This window comes from Odontesthes bonariensis, chromosome 15 (genome assembly GCF_027942865.1).
Source record: "Odontesthes bonariensis isolate fOdoBon6 chromosome 15, fOdoBon6.hap1, whole genome shotgun sequence".
In the NCBI taxonomy this organism is placed as follows: Eukaryota; Metazoa; Chordata; class Actinopteri; order Atheriniformes; family Atherinopsidae; genus Odontesthes; species Odontesthes bonariensis.
The window spans coordinates 25,035,980-25,058,266 of record NC_134520.1 but is presented as its reverse complement, the minus strand read 5'-3'; the positions used below and the strand labels follow the sequence as shown (position 1 = coordinate 25,058,266).

Genomic DNA, 22,287 nt, shown 5'->3' with positions numbered 1-22,287 from the left:
AGGCACACGGTGACCACCCAAACAGAAAGGTCCCCTCCGACCTGCCAGTTCAAAGCCAGAACCTTCTTGCTTTTAGGCGTCTCAAGTGTGGATTTAAATCTATGTGGTCACTGGATACTAAAGAGGAAGCAGGCAGCAGTATCCATCTTGTCCTGTTTACATCTTCAAAAAACAACAGCCAGGTGATTGTTAGCAACTTTTTATTGTTTTACCACAAAGTACAGATAAAAACATCCACAGCATATTCTCTCACCTTAATGGCCCAAACTGAAAGGATTTGAGGAGGCAGTGATACAAGACCAACTAAAGATACATGTTTCTGCGTGCTAGTAGAAGACCTACAGTCAGCAACTTCTACCAAGCTTGATGACATTTGTTTTAGTGTTCTATACTGTAGTGTGTATTGCTTCATAATTGAGTGACACATTCATTCACAAGCAGGCCTAGAAATGAATGCGGATACAGTACAACATGGCTCTGTTGGGATATTCAGGTTTTTACTGTCTTTTTTTCTCCTCTTTTTTTTTTCCTTCTTGTTTTTTGATGCAAGCCTGAGTCAATACAACACAATCCACACATATGACTCAAAGATACAGTATTTACAGATCAGGTTTATATGGAGAGGAAGACGTATTCCAAAAGGAGAACAGTTTATAAGTTTGGGTTTTACCAGAAAAGAAACAGTCACAACCAGTAAGGATCAAAACATACGCAGGATCAAAATCACTTTGACTGGGGCTTCATTTTCTGTTACGGGAGCAGCACTTTCAGTTGCTTTTAAAAAAAATGCTTGTCTGATTCAGAATTTTTTCAATCGCACGATCAAAGACACCGACTGTATGAAGTTATCGTGATTTTTTTTTTTTTACAACTTTACCGATTTTCATAGTGCTTTGCGTTCTCAGTCCACAGTCCTTTTCATCTGAGTTTTTACTGCCACCTTCCATCTGTGGAATACAGGACTATAAAACCATGTTTGAATGATGAGACTTCAATGCATTGCCTCGAGTAGAACTTGTTTCATTACAATTTTAAACTTGATAAGCTGGTCACACATCTCATTCTGTTTTCCTGAAGCAAAGCAGTGAGCTGCTTCTGGTGTATTCTCTGGTCAAAAGAAGGGAAACCCAGAAAACCTGTTTTGGCTGTGGAAAATGTATCAAAACAAGTGTAAAGATACTTTCTGAGGAAGGGATGTCCACATGAGTGACACTGTATTTAATGAATAAACAGCTGAATACCAAAAAATAGATCACAAAACTCCTGCACAGCTGTTTGACGCTTTTCCAGCTTTATACAGTGCTGTCCATGATTTACCTGAAGACTGAGCATAGATGACATCACACACAATCAGACAAATAAACTGACATCTGCAGAGGAGCCTGTGAGAACCTGGTTAAGCGGCTTCGTAATACTGACGAGGAAGTTCTTGTGTGAGTGGCGTTTGTTATTAGGCAATCAAACACGAAGAGTCGCCTGGTTGTTTGACACATTTTCCCCTGGATTCATAAATGCTAGAATGCCTCTTAGTCTTTCAAAATACAGCAGTTAAACCATAAGAATGCTCACGTGAGCTAAAACACACAGCAGTACAGGCTTGAATCACTTCAGCGCAGCCTGGAAGGTGCTAAAATCTTTCCTGACTGGCATTTTGGGCTTCTACCATCACGAAAGACTGACATGTGCCCTCAATTCTAGAGTATGTTCGATGTCCGTTGAGGCCTGCTGTTCTCTCAAAATCTCAACTGTAGTGTCAAACAAACCAATTCTGTTTTTGATGTATTTGGAAAGAAAGTGCCAAGCCTCGAGAACTCCAGTGATTTAAAGACAGCATGCATGCCGTAATGGCCCGCCAGTCAAAGACTTTTACAATGTAACAGCTACAAGCTCAGATCAGGCCCTGTCACACGCCATCATCATTCTCTCCTGATGTTTCCTCTTGCTGACTATAAGATAAAGGCAAAATACTATAAAAAATGCACAGCACAACATATTTTGCATTCTCCAAACTCATATCCGCATGGTATAACACTGAAATGTTTGAATGACTCGATGTCAGATAAAGGAGCTGGGACGAGCAGCGCAGCCGTCTGCTGCTATAACTACATAACTTCAACTTTGCAACTCTGCCTGAGGTGTGATAAATCAACATGTAGCGTTGTTAGCGAGCACAACTGCACAGATGTGTTGCACAAAATGATTTTCAGAGATCATTCGATTTTTCTCTGTTAGTGAAGTAACAACAGAGACCACTCTTCATACAACGTTATTGAGAAACTAGATTACTTTGAGCTTTCAGAAAACTGTCCTGAAAAAAATCCAAATCTCAGTTTAATTGCAGTCATTTCTGACTTAAAACAGCATTTACCCACACAAAAGCCTTCCTCTAACATCAAAGTTTTATGTCGATGTTCGTCATCAGTGGATTCAGAGGGTGATAAACATGTTACTAAGTACACAATTTGTACTTTGTAGTTTGAACTGGGTTTTTCTTTGCAAAAAGCTACATTTTCCACATATTTCTGAAAGTAGCAGCCAATGAGGAAATATAGTTGCCCCCTGAGGAGCTGCCTGCACACATCCAAACAACATAGACCTTTTATATTTTATATTATTCTCATAGAACATCCATCAAACTTCTTAAAATGTATTTCCAGAAGTGCATATCTGTAGATATTATATGTATATTGCACAACATTTATATGTACATTTCAAATAAATATAATTAAATAAAACATGTCTCTTCATTTTTTGCTCTTTTTCTCCTGGCTATAGTTAGTTCATATTTTTCCCACTGTGTTTTAATGTATGAAAATAATAAACAGGGCTGAGGAGTACAAAAAAAAGTTTGCTAAAGAAATAAAAAAAAAGATAAAGAAGGCTGAATGAAAATGCTTAATTTAGCAAATGATATGAAACACTTGCTAATTCTTAGGTGAGACAACATAAAGAAATGTATATGACATGCTGATATTGAGTAGATCTCAGCTGGATCATTACCCTCATGTAACTCCACATTGGCCTTCTTGGTTACCAAATCCAAGGCTGGCATCTTTTCAAGACATTTGACTGACATAAAACAAAGTACTGTAAACTTTGGAAGGATTTAAATGGCACTCTGAGGATGTATGCCGTCAAATCCTTCTTTTAAAACCACATTTAGGAACAGAGAAACCATCAAGAACCAGGCCTGCAAAGACAGAGAAATGCCTTAGTCGGACTGAACTTGATTTGGCATCAGTGATTAAAAACCACACCTTATAGCTCCTTTATGCAGAGAAATTAGAAGCATTCTCCTATAATGCTGGACCACCTACATCTCAGAGCATTTCAAATGCTTTTCAGCCTGGTTCTTGAGATTATCAGGCAATGAATCAACAGGAAGAAGCAGGAAAGGTTGTGAAAAGGTGATGAAATAAGGACCCCAGGACTTGGGGTGCAGCTGAGGGAAGATAAGGAGAAAGACAGCAGAATTTGAGTTTGGGAAATGAGTCAGCTTTAACATGCACAGTCCTGGTGAGGAGGAGCAGGCTGCTCTGTCAGCTGGGGCCCCTGTTTGGCCCCTGTAACGGCAGGATCACCAGCGTCCAGGCTCTCAGACATCTTTTCGCAGATGATGTCGACAAGCCGCTCAAAGGTCTGCTTCACATTGATGTTGTCCTTAGCACTGGCCTCAAAGAACTCAAAACCTACAGGAGAGACAGGGAGTGGGAGAGGAGCAGAGAAGGTCTATCAGGCCAAAAAACAAATCTACAAGAAAACCTGCCATAACTGCCATGGTTCTGTTAGATACGATTCTTTTAGTAGGAGGCTCAAGAATGGACCGAAGTAATTCAAGTGAAAATGAAGTCTTTATTGGTATGGCAACAAGTGCAGTATTTCAGCGCTGGTCTCAGTCTGACAGTTCCCAGAGAACATATTCCAATGACTTTGGTGATTACATGACTTTTAATGCTAAATTTGGTACCCTTGAGAAGAAGGTGAAAAATTGAATTGATTCAACTTGCAGGCTCCTCCCTCTTTGCTGTGCTTTAGCTCTGCCTCCAGAGTCTCTACCAGCAGTGGAGGCTGTCATGCAGCAAAAGCTTGTCACCACGGCAACTGTAAAAGTGGCAGTAATTAACACAGTTTAAAGCCACAGAATGGTTGTTTTCACTCAGGATTGATTCTTAAAAATCACATTAGAAGCACAAGGAGGAAACTATTTTAGCTAATATGACAAAAAGTCAATATCATTAAAGTTTTGCTGTTATCAAGTAACATAAGCCATTATTCCATTACAGGAGCAAGCACAAGAAGGTGCAAATGCTCACCTATAACTGTCTTCTAAGGCTGACTGTTTGAACTGCACCGTAGGATCCATGGGACTCACAACGTGACACAATTTTGATTGAGACATTTTTATTAAGCACATCTAAACAACATATTGTATTCTGTAGGTGTAACAATGGATCTGTGACACTACAACAACCAAAACAAGAGCAAAATGGAGGAAACCTAGATGTTTGTTTTGTAAATGTTTGCTTAGTCAGCCTTTCTGTAGAATTTCATATTGTTGATTGTATTACTTTAGAGAGGAGCAGTGCGGCGTGGTTCATGCCGCTTCTGAATGATTGCAGCTTTTTCAGCAATGCTGCTTACTCCAAGTTTAACCAATCAGTGTCGAGCCCTGTCCCTGCATTTTTCAGGATTGTTCAGAAGAACCTTACTGGTACTGGTACTGTCCAGTGCTCTGTAAAAAGTAACCAATCCCACTTGACACTAAGCGAAGGACGGAGTAAACCCAGGAAAGGTGCAGAGATGCTGGAAGTCAGTCATAGTTGGGGGTGCTGAGAGAAATATCTAGATAATGATGTCATAATAAATGCTCCTCAAAATTTTTTTCACCAGTGTATGAGTATTTCATACTACGAAAGACAGCAAATATAAATAAATATCAGCATGCTGTTTGTCAAAATAAAAACACCACTATACAATGTACAGCAATGCTCAGATTGAATGTTTATTTCTAATCCAAAGACAACTATTATCATTACTGAGCCACAACCACGCATAATGGGAACAAAACATAAAGGCATTTGAATGAAATAAACACAGCTGAAAACATTTACAACTAATTCTCAACTCTCAAAGTCTGAACAGTTTTTTTTGTGTCCTCATTTGACACATGTTGCACTACCAGATCTTTAGCGGAACTGATGTGAACTTACTAAATGATATACTCCATTCAAATGCTCTGAAACCAGTGAAGCAGGAAACTGTGAGACGGAGAGTAAGTTTCATAACAACCACCACCACATCAAGTTGAAAACAGTGAAAACATAAAGCATCACCAAAGGTTGAACAGAGGGATCAAGAATTAATCAAAAACTTCTAAGCGAGGGCTGGACCTGCATAATGCAAGTAATGCCTTAAGTATGGGCCGAGCTATGTCACATGCTGCACATGTATGCATCACGTAGGCTGCATAGAAAACAAATTGTAAAGTCGTAAACTTAAAAAAATGCATATTGTATTAAAAAGGAATACAGTGTATTTCAGTTATTTAAATGTAGTTATAGTTATTATAGACTTATCATATTCTTCTTTTGTTTTCATCTTGCAGTTACAGCTCCCTGCGAGTCCAGTGGAGCTGCATCCTCCTCAGCACCCTTACTTCCAGTATACTTAGTCAGGTCACGCATCAGTCACCATTTAACAGAGAGCTAAACATCTGTTCAAATCTTCAGCCGATTTAGAGTCAATCGTTAACCAAGCGTGTATGTGGCAGGAAATTCGAGGAAAACTCACAAGCGGAGCAAGAACATCCGAACTACCTACAGAAAGGCGCCCGGCTGACTGGCAGCAACAACAGCAGCCTCACCCTGCCAACTGTTACTTTGAACTCCTTCTTAGCTTATCAGAAGGGGGCACCCACAGAGAATTTTATATGGGAGCCAGGATTCAAGGCCTTGGAAAACTGAAACAGGCATCTCCAGTTCTGTTTCTATACCTACACAGATTGTGTTCAAATTTGCTCCCATTTGAGCCATCAACATGTAAAGATGTGCAAACAAGTGTATCTCTTTAAACTTGAGTCAGTGCGAACAAGTCATAGAACTGAAGCGTTTGAACTCACCAAGGTGTTCGGACAGCTGCCGGCCTCTCTCTCCGTTTACCACTCGCTCGTCTTCCATATCACACTTGTTTCCAACCAGTAGCACCTGGGCATTGTCCCACGAGTATGTCTTAATCTGAGTCGACCTGGGAACCAACCCACAAGCAGTCAGATAGGAAAATCAAAAGACTCTCGCCAGCTGCACTGAGTTTTTAAAGCAAGTTACGGATCACACTGAGTGAACATAGTTAAAAATTGTTAATCTAAAATGATTTTGGCAGGAGGCAAATGTGATGCCACTGACACAAACTTAAGACCTAACAAAGGAGATGAAGCAACATTTCAGAATGAAAAAATGTAGAAAGCTTGCATTACAGTTAGAGCTGTCAAATTGAATCTGAAGCGTGTGGAGCAACCTTGCATAATAAACCACATCTATAGCTCTCTCATATTCCTCTACTGCTTTTTCAAGCCCAACCACCAGACCTAAGCAATAAACCATATCAATTTTTATTTTCATTTTTCTGTAGGCAAAAAGATTTGTAGTTTTGTACTCTTAAACTGCACATATAACTCAAAAGCTGTGTCTGCTATAATACAATGTGTGGTATTTAAAAACATTGGAATTAGAGAAATGTTAAAGGAGAGAAATGACAAATCATTACCTGAGGTTCTCTCATCTTTAAAACCCTTATCTAATGTAGAAGAAGCAGAGGGTTATCGACTCTACCGAGCCAGAGCCCCAGCAGGAAACAAAAACAATAAAAGATCATCACGATCACTGCAGCATCTGATTCTTCCGCAGACACAGAGGAAGCAGATACTGTGTGGCATTAAAGAATACCGAAACCTGAACCATTTCTGCCTTGTTCTTTTGTCTGCTTTATCTCTGTGTCTATTTACAGACCAGTGCTGGCTTTCCAGATACCTTTTTATCCATCATTCCCTCACCCCTCCCTGTCACAGGTGGGTGTCAGCTTACTTTCTTATTATGTGACAAACCCCCTTTTAGCCACAACGTACCAGTCCTGGACAGCATTGAAAGACTCCTCGTTTGTGATGTCATACATGAGGATGAAGCCCATGGCCCCTCGGTAGTAAGCTGTAGTGATGGTACGATAACGTTCCTGACCCGCCGTATCCTGAAAAAAAACAACAACACAAAGTAGAGTTCAGATGGAAGTTTTAATGAATTTATCGATGCACAAGTTCCTTCACACCATGAAAGGGATTTCAGATTAATCAGATTCACAGCAAAGTTTTACGTCTTCAGACTGTAATTGACTCTTTTTCTTTGTTTTGCAAGCACCCCTTTATCTTCTTCTTCACACTGAACTATAAATACTGCAGACAAAAACAAACATCTTTATTTCTAAATTCAAGACATACCAAGAAAAAGACAATACAGGGTTGTTGTTTTTTCTTAAATTGCATTCCTCTGATATGGTATAGATATAGCAACCAGCAGTGAGTCAAACATCACGTAAAAACTTGAGACAGAAAACATGATGCAGAGAAATTGTTGCACTTTGCATTTAAACAGCAGCTAGTTTTATCCCAGCTGTCTGATGAGTGATGTTCTAAGTCCACTGACAAATAACAAGCGCCATTGTGATTATCTGGCATGTCCAATATTTGATTTAAATGCATTCACATACTTCATTTATCACCTCTAATCATTACAGTACTTTCTATACGGCAGTGGAATTGAGAGCAGTTAGCGCCCTCAAGTCTGTGTAAATGTTCAGCTTATCACTGCTGTGAAAAAAGACAGCCCTCACTGCTGCTGGAGAGCTGCTGACTACTGCAGAGCGGAAAGGATTAGAAAACTCTGCTCTGCACATGCAGCATTAACACACACATTCTCAAATAAAAATGTGAAAAAAAGGATTGCAGGAATGTATGTGTTGACAGTGCAGAGCTTTTTGTTTTTATCTGAAAAGGCTTTATGAAGGATTCCAGGTTCTTTGGCTGATGACAAACCAGTTATTAATGGTTTTGAATGAATCAATCTCACTCTAGCTTGTAAAATGGCAAAACACTATAACCAGGGCAGAGAAACTCCAGCCCAAAACAAGGCTTGTTTAGCCTTTTTTAACTCTTTTAATCAAAAGTTTACAACAACCGACCCTCCTTGTTTTTAGAGTCCTGCACAGCCTGTGTCTATGCTCCTTGAAGCTAAAAACTATAATTGTATGATTGAAAGTCAGATTTCACTATCAATTTGTCAGACTTCTTGATTGTTCCCAGTACAGCTGGTATTTCAGGGGGCCTCTGGAGGTTTTTGAATCAGGCTGTTGGAGACAAATCATCACTGAAGTACCGAGGTGGCAACCACAATAAGAACTGGTTGAAATCCCTACAAGCTGAAGAAAGTTGCTTCACTGTTTCCTTTCTTAGCAGCCACTGGTCCTTCAAAGGAAAGGAGATGGCTGCAACATTCAAAGAGGCACAATATTGGCTTATAATCAGTCTGTCTTTCAAGAAAAATACATATGATAGGCTTTAAACCAGATGATATTCATCCAACATGGCTGAAACTTAAGAAAAGTTTATTTATCAATGCACTTCTACAATATTTGCCTATTAATTGAATTCATGTTGATGAGCAGCCACTCTCAATGTGACACTGGTAGTCCTTGCTCTCTTTTTATTATAATCCAAACTCAACATTGAAGAAATGGTTCAATCCAGCTGTGTAGGAACCAAAACTGCTGGTCTAAAAGCCTACAGATGGTAGGGTACAGTGATATACAGTATGTGTATATATAAATTAGTATTCTCAAGCCATTGTAACCCATTATATCACATTCAACACAGACTAGGAAACATTTTGAAACATGTAGACAACATACCCTTTGGTATAAACTGACATGTAAACGTAAGTAGGCTATGTATCGATTCTTGGACTCATCAAAGTTTCGCCACTCAATCAGACATGATCATTCTCAGGTTACGAGAAAATTGTGTTGTTTTTTCAGAGAGCTGTAGCTCTGACCTTCACCATCCAAATATACGGTTGGGTGTATTCTTTAGTAACTGCAATCAGAACCTCTCATGCTCATCCACTCATTTTGCTGAAGGCTGCTAAGGATAAGATAATTCGTTCTATACCTAAACTGTTAGTGTAGGTAGCACAGAGTGGTGTTGCATAATGGGCAGTCGTGTCTGTGCTCACAATACCTCCTGAAGCAGAATGTTTTTTGCTGCAAGACCCCGGTAAAATGGGCAATGTATGGGTGAAGGATGGAACCCACACGAAGGCATGAGCTAATAATAGAAAATTAAACACAAAAGGCACTCCTGTAGACTTGTCTCCTATAGATGTCCCTCAACATCTGAAGTGGACTCCATGAGAGAGTGAACAAAGATTCCTCTTCAGGTGATGCCAAAGCTGACTAAAATAGCAACTAAAAAGGAAAATGTTAAAGAAAAGTACAACGCAAATGGAACAGTAAGAAAAGTTTGAACTAGACAAGATGCATTTGTAGATTAGCACCCTACATGTTGAAACAAGACCCTAAAGGGTACATTATAATGTGACACCAAGGCCTCCTGGGCCAGGCATCAGTGTGGGTGATGAGCTGGGAGTGAGAATGTGTTTAAGAGCATTACAAATATATATCACAAGGTAATAGAAGTGATTCTGTCTTAACTGCAAATGATGATGGACATGTGCTTTAATAACTCAAATAATTTAGAGTGACTGATCATTTAATAAAAATCTAATTAAGGGATTGAGGACAGAAACTTTAGCTTTTGTCTTGAATGTCATAAACCCTGACAGCCTGAATGCAGCCTTAAGTCTGCAAACAGATTTAAAGCAGAAAGCATTTCTAAGCTTCAGCAGTAGATTTAGTATGGTGACGTTGTGGCTACAGACACAAGTACAGCCATTTCCAGTGTAATAACATGTATGTGTATGTAAATCTGAATCGCAGGTCAGGTTACATACCTGATTACTGTACATAAATGGGATTAAATGCACACAGTGAATGAAATATGCTGTGTATACTCTGTCGATGTTTGAGCTCAAACAATTTCCATTTTCTACTCTGCTTGAATCTCAGCTGATGGAGCTGCTGAAAGATGGGGGATGGTGTGTGTATGCATGTGTGGGTGCACACTCGTGTGTGTTAGCTACTGAGGGAGATGTGTAGTACTGGGGGAAGGGAGAGCAGCACTCAGTCATGTTTTCTTGTGCTCTGATTGGCCAATTGCATCTCTTTACCAGAGGCAAGACCTGGCAAAGGCTGACAACAGAAGCAGTCCTACAAATATATATGCACAAATCCCTGCTCATATTAACAGCAAGACATGTTGTAAAGGTGAAAACAAATCTACGACATGATGCTGATAAACCAGTTTTCTTCATGTAAGCTAACCTCAGGGAGCCTGTTTTCCCAGTGCGCTGCTCCTCCGTGCCTCCACTGTGTTTTACGGTTGGACTTTAAAAACAGATACATGTATGATTCAACAAATCATCACAATAAACTTCCTCCTGTTTGCTCCTGAGGGCATGTCACTGTAACTTGCTGTGTCGTCTCATTATTTTTGTTCTAATTTATGCCTCTCTACCCATCCTATATTCCCACAGCATGCCAATTTAAACAGGCTTTGAGTATATTGTGTGTCGGGCACTCTAAGCAAACTGTGTGGATAATTAATTGAATTAATTTTACAAATTCAACTAGATTTAAAACCGTAACATGGATTTTAGTTCATTTACTTTCATCCAGTCTCTTGCTGTCTTACCCAGATCTGTAATTTGATCCTCTTGTCATTCCTGTAGATGGTCTTCACCTTGAAATCGATCCCCACTGTACTGACAAAAGCCGGTGTAAAGGAGTCATCAGCATAGCGGAACAAGAAGGAGGTTTTGCCCACACTGCTGTTGCCAATGATGAGAATCTTGAACATATAGTCAAAGTTCTGGTCTGAAGACTCCTTCTGCCCGTAGGTCGCAGTTGCCGAGGCCATCTGTAGGACAGAAAGAAAGAAGAAGAAGAACTTTAAATCAAATAGCTGAGGTGAATATTTATGTAAAAAGACAAAAGAGCAGAGAAGAGAAGAGCAAACATTTATACAAATATCCTGTAGTTAATAGAATAGAATAGAATAGAATAGAATAGAATAGAATAGAATGTAATTGAAAAATACTTTATTCACACATGATATTTCATAACTTTAACATCATGATGATACAGATGTAGAAATATCCATAAATATCAGCAACAGTTACATGTATACTGTATGGGTTATTAAGGCGTGAAACTAGAAAAAGTAGGACTGCATAAACACATGATATGTTTGAGCTAATTAAGGTGATTTGTTATTTTCTAACAGGGGATATAGATCAAAATGGAGCAATTTGCTACACAGTTATGCAAAACTACTGAAACCGCAGCAGTAATTTTGATTTATGAGAACTTCAATGCACCTAAATACAAATGTTGTCATTTTTTTTTCTATTGCCTGTGAACATTAGGCATTTCCATAATACTAACTTTTTAAAGCTCATATCAGTTTTTATGGGTAAGATTTAACTCAAATCATGTAACTGCGGCAGGTTAAAGACATTTAAGACATTTAAAACATTAACTAAAGTTAATGTTTTTAGTTACAACACCAGCTCCACTCCTAAATGACCCAAAATCCAACATCTATAATAGTGTCTGCATGTCATGTCACCCTGAAAATATTTTGTTCCAAAGGAGGCTTGGACTTAGGTGTATTTCTAGTGGAGACAAACTACTGAATAACCTAAAACATCTCATAGAAATATTGTATCCTATTGTATTTTATATATATATATATATATATATATATATATATATATATATATATATATATATATATATATATATATATATATACTGTATATATCACTATTTGTCACTTTGATCACAAAAGCTACACTTTCCCAGTGTATAAACTTCAACATAATACTGAATTGACTATTTGTGGTATAAACTGTAGTTTGGAAAATATCGAAGATAAAAAATACAATTGAGAGGCGGGTGGGACTGAAAGAAAAAAGCATGCAAATATCAAAATTTTAACATTTTAAATGTGACACTTCAGCACCATGGACAGCACCACGCAGTTGGGCCACTTATAATATTCAGCAACAGTCAGAGCTTTAGATTCCAACTTACACAAACTTAAGAGGATCCATGAGGTATGTAGACGAGACTGAAAAAAAGTTAGAAACCCTATATGCTCTTCACTCTTCTTGTGAGTAGGGGACAGTGAGGAGCGATGGTAGGTGAAACTGGTAAGATACATTTTGATCGTTTTGTTTACAAGGTGGGATGACATCACTTTCTCATCATCTCATATTGGGGAAAACTACATGATAACTTTTGTAGCAAACTGCAGACTAGTGGTGCAGTGATTAATGGTTATCATTTGAATAATTATCTCTTATTATTGATCATTTGTTTTAATAATTATTTAAGCAAAACTAAAATTATCTTCGGGTTCATGCAGATTTCTACATGTATATGCACTAAAGACAGCATAGCTTAACAAATTCGTATTTAATTAGCGCTCAGACAAAAGATGAGATACTAGCAGTAGCAACATCTCAGCATAAGAGATGATAAACCAGTTGGGCTTGAAATCAAAGCAGTATATTGCAATGTCATCGGAAAACAGAACACCAATTTCAGTCTCCTCATCAGAAAAATGTTGGAGGCAATCAGTCACAATGTCTGAGGAATAATTCAGTATGACTTCCCTCATGTTAGTCTGGAGTTTGGTATTCACAAATTTACACACGTATTAACATTGTTTCTCATCTTGTTTAGTCCAGTATGCTTAGTCCAAGATTATAACCCCCAAATTTCAAATTTATTCTTTCTATTTGTGTCACCCACAGAACTATTGTGATACTAAACACTGGTGATGACACCTTCATGAGTACAACTTAAGTTATAGACCATTAAAGATGTAGCCTGACAACAACACCAACAATGACACTACTGACAACTACCTATGTGGCAGCTGTAACTTTAGATTTACTAGCCCACACACTCACAAACAGGAGGTGGTGACCTTATAGACTCATATTTTCCTGACAGAGGATTTTACTCTAAAAATGCTGTCGTGATTGAGGTCCCTAGAATTTGAAGGAGTAAAATTGGAGGTAGAGCCTTCAGCCATCATGGCCCTGTCCTGTGGAACCAGCTCAGTCTTTGGGTTTGGGACATGGACATGGTTTCTACTTTTAAGGTTTATTTTCTGCTCTGAATTATCAATGGCTGTACTTCTAATCTTTTTTAGTTTTCATTTCTTGCAGATTAGTTTTTTTAACTATTTTCTTTTAGATTTTAAACTCACGTGGTACTGGTTTTCATCTTTATGTCTGAATTTGTATGATTATTGTGTAAAGGCACTTTGACCTACATGTCAGTTGGAGAGTTTCTCTGTATCGACAAGTCACAAAGTAACCGTAAACCTCCTATCAGTTTACTCCATTGTAAGCCAAGTCAAACTAGTGTACTTAAAAAAAACATTCATCCACAGTGTTGACCAAATGAAAGATAATCAATCCAAAATAACATTATAAGATAGACGAGGGCAAGCTGATCCATGCCTGAATAACATCTGGGTGGCTCTAAGAACTAATAAAAGCTGAAGTTACAGTGACCAAAGCGTGCAACATGGGACATGAAGGCCAAATCGTGTTTTCGGTGTCCACAAGAGTCCTTGTGCTTCTACAAATCTGGGTGAAGTAAAATTAGTCATCTGCACCAGTTTGGCTGCACCACAAAATTCACTGTTGTTGCTCTGTATATTGGTTGCTGTATATTGGTTACTGTGTATTGTTGTACACACCTTGTATATTTTATATACATATATTTTTATTCTTTATTTTTTATCATTATATCCCTGTTACATGTTTGCACCTTACGCCGCAGCAAATTCCTAGTTAGTGAACACTGTTCACTAACAATGGCAATAAAAACGAATTCTGATTCTGATGTATAATTGTTTATTAAAGGACCATGACACATAAATGACATTATTCTGTTATGACTTCTTCTCATTGTTCTATCAACATCTCATCTTGCTCTCATGAAGTCACAGTTTTCCTTCCTCGTGATGGACTGTGCTGATATCACAAACCTACTCGTGCCCAATCTGATGTATGGATGGGTAGAATCATGAATTGATCATGACTGAACCATTCTCAAAACTATACTGAACAGATTATCAGCATAAGCTTGCTCAAATTTACATACAAAAGTCGACAGTCAGGCTGCAGCACTATGGACAACTTGCGGCTGAGATGATAGATATTATGACTTATAATAATTGTAATACATTTGGATTATTTGATTTAATCTAATATATTTCCTTTATATTGCTTTAGTGCCTGGGAAGGTCTTTAAAAGAAAAGAAGAGTCTGACTTTTGATAAAAAGTCAAACAAGAATAAAAAACTAAAGTTTCTTTACTCAAGTGAGCCAATGTAAGAAGATGTATTTGAGTATCAGAAGAAGGCACAAAGTAAGCATTAGTGAGTAACTCAATCTAAATTATATTTGGTATGTTTAACAGCATCCAAACAATTTCCTTAAAATGTACAAAACAACAAATGTCAGGGTTCAGCTGAAGGTAAATTTGAGTATCATCAGCATAAAAGTGAAATCCTAATACAGCTAACATGGACAAGATGTTTTGTCAAAAAATTTGACAGAAATGAGAGACAGAAATACTACAGCTGACTTTATGATATAACAGATCCTCTAACAGCAGCCATGCAGATTATCCGATCTCAAATCTCTTCAAACTGCAACCATCGAGCCAGAAATCAAATAAACCACCAGCTGCTTTATTGACTCTCACAACATTTACTGGCATGTAACCATGTGGACTACAAGGGTTCAAGGCTAAAAGGCCTGGCTAACTCTTGAAAGCACAATGACTTGAGCCCAAAGGACTCTGAGTCCCTCCACACGTCTCTATATTTAGACTGTTATCTCAACTCGACTGCAGCCGAATATGAGGACTCTCAGGGAATAGAGCACAAACAAAGCAAGAGCACCGTCCTCACAGCCCCGACCTATCAGCTTACATGAAGCAACAGAGAGATGCTTGTTAAAAATTGAAGAAGATCCTGCCCTTCCTCAACACATTGATTGTTTGTTATGCAGAGAGGGCTGAGCAAGTGTTGCTTGGTGTGATATGACCAGCTACTGCTGATAAAACTGAAGTGAGGTTCCACAGAAAACAGACATTACTTGTTCTACTATTTTGGACAAATACGATTTTTGTCATGTAGTTTAACTAATAAAATCAAAAAAATATAGCAGCTCCATCGTTGTCAACTTCTATTCAGTTGATGACATCTTATGCTCTGCCTTTGACGTTAATAATTCCTCACAAATCTGCAGCCTGGAGCTTCTATGTACACAAAACTACACAATTCATTGTAAACATGTTATATAATACAATGAGTTTCTTGCAAAATAAGTCATACATAGGAGACCTTTAAGTTTAAATAATAATAAAAAAAATTCAAGCGTTAGATTGGATTTAGGGAATCATAAAGAAAGGGAGAGATCTTACAAAGTGTGTGTTGTTTTTTCAAGATATTTTTTTATATGATACCAAATGATACCAAAGTTCAAATTCTAATATCTGAATATATCGATAGCTGGTACCCCTCAGCATTGCATGCTAGGAGGTCAGACAGTTTAGTCAACCTCACTGGTGACATGCCTTTATTTAAGGAAATTCGTCCACAGTATTTCACCAAAAACTTAGAACAAAATACATATACTAAAGAGTATACCAGAACAGGCCAACCAGTTATCTGACTTCTCTCTCTGTTTGACTGTGTGAACTGAAACAAACCAAATCCAAAAAGACAATGACATTTCTCTTACTCCGACCAATGTACTTGAAGTGAGATCACATTTGATCACAGTCAGGACTTCGTGTTCAGTCTCCTCTTTGCCTTGTTAGAAATATATGTACTCGTATTACTGTCGCATCTAAAATGTCTGCTCAGCCCCCCAGATATTCCTATCCAAAGACTCTTTATCGACAAGCTTCTCTGAGCTGAGTCAGGTGGTTGCACAGCAATGACACATTAGGCAATTAGAAGTTTTAAAACTAGAAACAGAGTTTTCTTTCAATTGATTTTTCTGCATTTCTGTTTTCCCTCTGGCTAAACCCTCTCAAAGTTTTTTACCAACTGAGGAAAAATTTGTTTCACCTCTCACTGATGTGACCCTCTTTCTCTTTTCTATTAAAATAAATGTCTGAAGTCTGGAGCTCATGCTCATCAAACTTCCTCGGGGCCAAAATGTTGGCCTGATAATGAAATGCAAGCATGTGCTATTAATAGCAAAAGATTAGTTGGGGTTCAAAATGATCAGCTACTGCTGCGACTCTGGAGGTTGTCAAACACCATCGCAGACTCTTGTGGGCTCTCAGAAGAGGCTGTTCAGCATCTGCTGTGTGTTACGGTGTGGTGAGATTACTGCAGCCTCTCCTCTGCGTCTCAGAGATTAGCATTGAAGAAGATGGCTGGTTTAACCTTTGCTAAACTCTACTTTGATAGGAAAGCTTACAAACTGAGACCTCTCGGCTTAATCTGCAAGCAATTAACAAATTCCCATTATGCAAATGTGTTTCAGCCCGCAGGATGCTGCTGCATTCATTTAGCCTTCATAACAAACTGCCTACAAGTCAGGTGAAACACACAGTGGGAGCTGCCTTAATAAAAAGGGTGAGAAATGTTCAGTGAACCACACATATTACTTTTATTAACATGTCATTTTGACCAATTAATTATGCGGGAGAATCAGTCATTACTTTAAAATCCCGTCTTTCACACATGCAGAATTCCTGCAAACATGTTCGATCTAAATTCACACACAGGAGCGACATTATGTTTCGGGCCATATCTTTCTTTTGTCCACTATTCTGATCAATAGTGTTTTTCAGTCCTGTGTTTTATTGCCACCCTATTTTAATGGCAATATATCCTTTATGTTATTTTTAAAGTGAAAAAAACTAAACTAAATTGATATTGATTTCTTCTTTCTTCTTCTTTTCTTATACGTAATGGATGTAGATAATAATTGCAACTCTAACAAATACATTCTGAAAGTTTGAACCCAGATCTACGTACTCGTACTCTCGCATATTTTTACTTTTAAGTCATTCTTCTGCAATTGCCGATGCAAATACTTAATTAGAAAAAGGTTTACAGTTGTCTTTTGAATGTGCTGACTCATGACTCTCCTTCCAGATAAGGTCTCACCTTTTACAATAATTACAGTAATTATCGGTTTCTCTAATATCAACTAAATCGTATAGTCTCATGCATGATCTAGTTTCTTAGTGGTTCAAAGCTGCAATAAAACATCTAAAATGAAGGACAGAATCCTTTGACATGACAGTCCAGATTCAATGTTTTATCTGACTAAGATGAAAATCTCAAAATAACGACAGTGAGCTGAGACCGAAATCCAAGAGGGAACCGGATGTGAGAGTTCAAACTAAGCTGGTGAAGAACTGCCAAGTGGACAGCAGCTGCTAGATCTGTTATCATGGCAGGGTAGAGTGGATGAAAGAGGTGAGATATGTTCTATCATGCCTTTAGAGAAAGGTAATAATAACAGAGGCAAAATTACCCTAAAATAAGTCAGCTTTGTAACTGCTGTGTCCTTCTGTTTTTGGAAGCCCGTGTTTTTCTTTTCTTTTTTTAGTTTGTTTTTTTGCTAAAGAAATCAGGTTGAATTAACAAAGAAAGAAAAACTTTGCATTGCAGACGAGAAAACAGAACTGAAGACTGATTTTTTTTCACATGTTTATTTATAATATAAAGCCCTGAAACCAGAGAGTTCTGCTAATGTTTACAATGTTTACGCAGTTATTTCTGTTTCACCTTCCCCTCCCTGTCTGGATTTTTCATGCTGCTCTCTCAAACCAGAGGAAGTTTTAACCCTAATCCAATCATGATTAACAATGCTGTTTTTAATGCAGGACAATGACATCATCGAGCTCTGCTCTAAACCTGACACTCAAAGGAGATTGACGTCCTGCAGGAGCTGGATTGATCCAGAGCTAAGTGCTGCTGCAGTCACAGAGTCACACTTAATTTATCAGTATTGGCTGAGACCCTGTACAATTTGCACTTGTCCTTCTTCAGAACCAGTTTCTTGCTCTGACATGTATGAATGAAATATTCCAATACCATGACTTGTACATCGTAGTTTAAAAGTGTTTGAACTGTGTTGCATCCTACTGGTGGAAAGCAAGGTGGCGACCAATTTCTGAATTCAAAGATTTGTACATATAAAAAGAGGCAGAGATGTAGGCATATCTCTGGGGCATCTGGGGCATCTGAGGCGTGAACGGATCATCTTTTCGGTTGTTAACAAACAAGCACTGGAACCTCTTCCACCCCACTTTAGTAGGACAGGCTGTATTTGTTATTTAAGATGCAGAGTGTGCATTTAAAATATTAGCCTGGTATTACTAAAATGGATAAAATGGAATAAAACACGTCTTCACACACCTGCTTTATATTTCTGCTTTTTAGAATCCCTCGTCCTCTGTTGCTAGTACTCTTTGTAATCATACATTTTTTAACATAATTGTGCATGTTGGGTGCTTTATGTTTTCTGGAGCCTGCTGCATTGCTTTATAAACGCAGAGAGTCACTTTTGGACATGCAGTTTCCCAAACTTGTGACACGACAGCCGCAGATAACATCATCATGGCAATGGGGAAAATACTGAAAAGGCTTTCTGCAATAAAATATATTTGTGTACTTTACCATATACCTATGATGTTTTCATAACCTTAACACAGACTTATAATGCATAATGAAGTACTATAGCAGAGAAAAGAAAGTCAAAGTAAAGAAAAGAAAAGAATTCAGAAACAGCAGCACCAAGCTTGGACTCCTACTTGGAGTCCTTTACTTGTGAGCCAAATGTCCTTCCCCGTTCTCACCTCCGATTTCTTGATGCAGCCTGTGATACAATGTAGCAATATGGAAAGATGATGGATAGCTGGCAATATGCAGCTACTGTATAATATTATAAACCAATTCATATAATCCAAATAAATCAAACGTCCCCTTGGCACACAAACTACACTTCCCACTGAAAAACAGGTCTTTGAGAGTCATGCTGGGCGGCACATAAATATACTCTAACTAAATGAATACATTTGGATTCATCATCACTATTTCGTGAACACAGAATTGCATCTATTGGCAGAAGTTTAATATATTTATAAATGTTTTCAGAAGTAAGAATCTCCAGAGAGCACAGTTCTCCTTTCTCATAAAAAACATCAAGCAGTGCCATGCTTTTAAACCGCAATGGACAAGCCAAACACAGACTCCAAAGAGGATCTACAATTTTTTTCACTTTTTTTTGGCCATTGTTGTTTCTTTCATATATTTGGAAGGTGAGAGTAAGGTAGGTAATTTATTTGGCTGTTATATGCAACTTCACTAAATAACACTAAAGCCTACACATAGGCCTTCTGGGTACAAATTCCTTGAAAAGGCATCATCAATAGTTCCTAATCAAAGCTTCAATAATACCTTGAGGCAGGAGAGGTGAGATCTACGTATCTGCAGAGGCAAGCAAATTCATTTTTCACCGCCTAATTAGAACAAATAGACAGTAGTAGTCTAATTAATTTACTTAAGTACTGTTCAAAAGTATAATACTTTCTCATTTCCCTTAGCTGTTTATAAAGTTTTTTTTCTTCTCATTTACAGTCCTGATGTATCTGTACCTATATTAGAAAATGACTTGTAAAATCAATTTAATCTGGAGTGTGAAGCCAGCAGGCTTTTGACTCCTGACCCCTCATCAAACTGCTGGTGTTTGCATCTTTCCACACTGTCTGCTGTGCTGTTCCATTTCTATTTATTTAAGTGGGGCATTAAAACTGGACCACAGAGTCACGAACTCACTGCTTAAACTCATCTGGATCAAATCAATCTAGAACCCTGTTATTTCTTTCTCAACTGAATATCCAGCCGTTCGCCTGACACAGCTATTATCAGCCTGTCACAAACCAGCCGTTGGTGTAAATCAACAACTATTGATGAGCTGCTATCCAGCTCCGTGGTTCTCTGAGCTGGCATTTTCCCCCCTTTTCATCACAGCACGTGCCTCCTTGTTCTAGAAAGTGTGGGGATGCAGATGAGAGGAAGAGAAGCTTAAAATAGCACCTCTTCACCCCCCCCCACACACACCAAAAACAGAAAGCAGCGAGGAGAGTGGGCAGGATGTGGAGGATGTTTTTTTGGTGCTGCAGTCTGCAGGTGAATTCAGGACAGATATGATTCAAATATAACCTCACCTCTCTTTGTCATATTTGGATTTCATCTGAGACATTTATTCCCTGTTTTTACATCTCTGCTGCACTTCATGCCTTCAAGGCTTTCTTTGGTCACTTTCCAGTAACTGTGACTCTTTTTCAGTCTATTTCGATAACACTTTTTAAGGGACAGTTTCAGCTTTTAAACAGTTTAGAGCCACTAAAGCAGCGAGTAGATGCTTGTGGGAAGAATTGAAATATTTTCATTTGGAGAAAAGCAATCTGGACTTTCATTGGGTTTTCCTGCAGCTCCAAAGGTTCTTCCCAAGAGCAAACGGATATCTGAGAAGTATCAAAAATACACCACTCCAGCCCATCATACTAATGTTGTTTGGTACTAGTGTTTGTCCCAGGCAACATCATGGAGGGATGTGCTTTTTGCGTTGTGAAACAGCAAATGTGTCACTCTTGCCTGCAGGCCAAAAAGCCAGTAGGTTTACTGTCTGCAGAGAACGTGCAGATGTGGCCTGCAGACTGGCAGCTCAGATTCAGAGTCTTTTAAACACAATTATACATCTTGGAAGGTAAGGAAAATAAATGAAACTCCATCGCTGACAGAGGAGTCTTTGGTCTTTATATTGATTTGCTTTAATAACCAAACTGCTGACTGACTTGGCTGACTCCACAATGTACAGTTTCTAATACAGTCGAGCCTTGAAAACAGCACACACAAGTAGATGAAAGACTATCCATCCACTGGCGCACACTAAGATCCAATTATATGTCTTCTTTACAGAGTACATATTTCATTTCCCACTTTGTGCTGTTCAAGATATCCTCTGTTTGTGTGCTATTGCTATCAGTCAACGTTATCCGTTTGAATATAATATGAATGGACAGACAAATCATATGCGCATACATGACTATATCTGATTAAGTGTTTTACCTCAACACAGGAACACTCCTTATGGCTCAACTACAGCGCTTTTAATGAATTATATATACAATATTCCTCAAATCAAACCTGATTTTTGGGCAAAGAGAGAGAATGTGTTATCAAAGCATGATGTTCATGAAACACTATTAGCAATTTGCTAATAACAACAATAATAACAATCTAATGATGGACCGAATGTTCACATTTTATTCTAGTTCCTGCCTCAGACCCATTTGGTTCTCTTTTCTTGGTTTAAAAGACCCGACGGTGAGAAACGCCTTTTCCTGCAGGACAGGACAGGCCCAGAATCAAACCAGAGAGCCACTACAGCAGCAGCAGCCTTCATCCATCCAGAGATAACGCCTATCAACATGCATTTTACGCGCTACATCTACGTCGCCTTTCTGGGTCTCACAGTGGAAACAGCTGTTAGGGCAAAGCATCTTGTGTGGGACTCTAATCTGAAACCCTTTACTTTCAATTTAGAATAAACAGAAATATACACATTAAAAACAAGAGACGCTACATTTAAACTACAATTATGATGTATGCCAATGCAGCAATAGTAAAGACAAAATGCGTACCTTTGCAGATTTCTATCCGGCTGCTGTCCACCGCGTTCAGCACCCGCAGAAAACACCACCACCGTGAAGTCAGAAATGTTATGCAGCAGAACATCCGGTTTGTCATTCCATAAATAAGAGCTCATGAATGGCGCTTCAACAGAATGACAATTGGGATAGATAGAAATTGATAAAAAAGCATTTATAGTAGAGAGGTATAGCGCACCAAAAATTGTAGTGAGGCGCTGATCACTGGGAACATATCAGAGAAAACGTTCAAATATGTGTTCAAATTTGTTGCTCGGCTTTATTAGGGTCTCATTTATGGTATTCAGGATCAGGCTGAAGGCACTAAGGCTGAAAAGGCGATCAATGAAT

The 22,287-nt window shown here is 38.4% G+C and overlaps 1 protein-coding gene across 1 annotated transcript; it reads right to left on the bottom strand.

Moving 5' to 3' along the window:
* Positions 1-183: 183 nt before the first annotated feature.
* On the bottom strand, positions 184-22,010 carry rab3ab (RAB3A, member RAS oncogene family, b). Its single transcript, XM_075485677.1, has 5 exons — positions 21,931-22,010; positions 10,853-11,077; positions 7,121-7,239; positions 6,119-6,243; positions 184-3,689 (listed from the first exon to the last, which is right to left on the bottom strand). The coding sequence occupies exons 2-5, from the start codon at positions 11,075-11,077 to the stop codon at positions 3,499-3,501; spliced, it is 660 nt and encodes a 219-aa protein (XP_075341792.1). The 5' UTR covers positions 21,931-22,010; the 3' UTR covers positions 184-3,498.
* Positions 22,011-22,287: the final 277 nt, after the last annotated feature.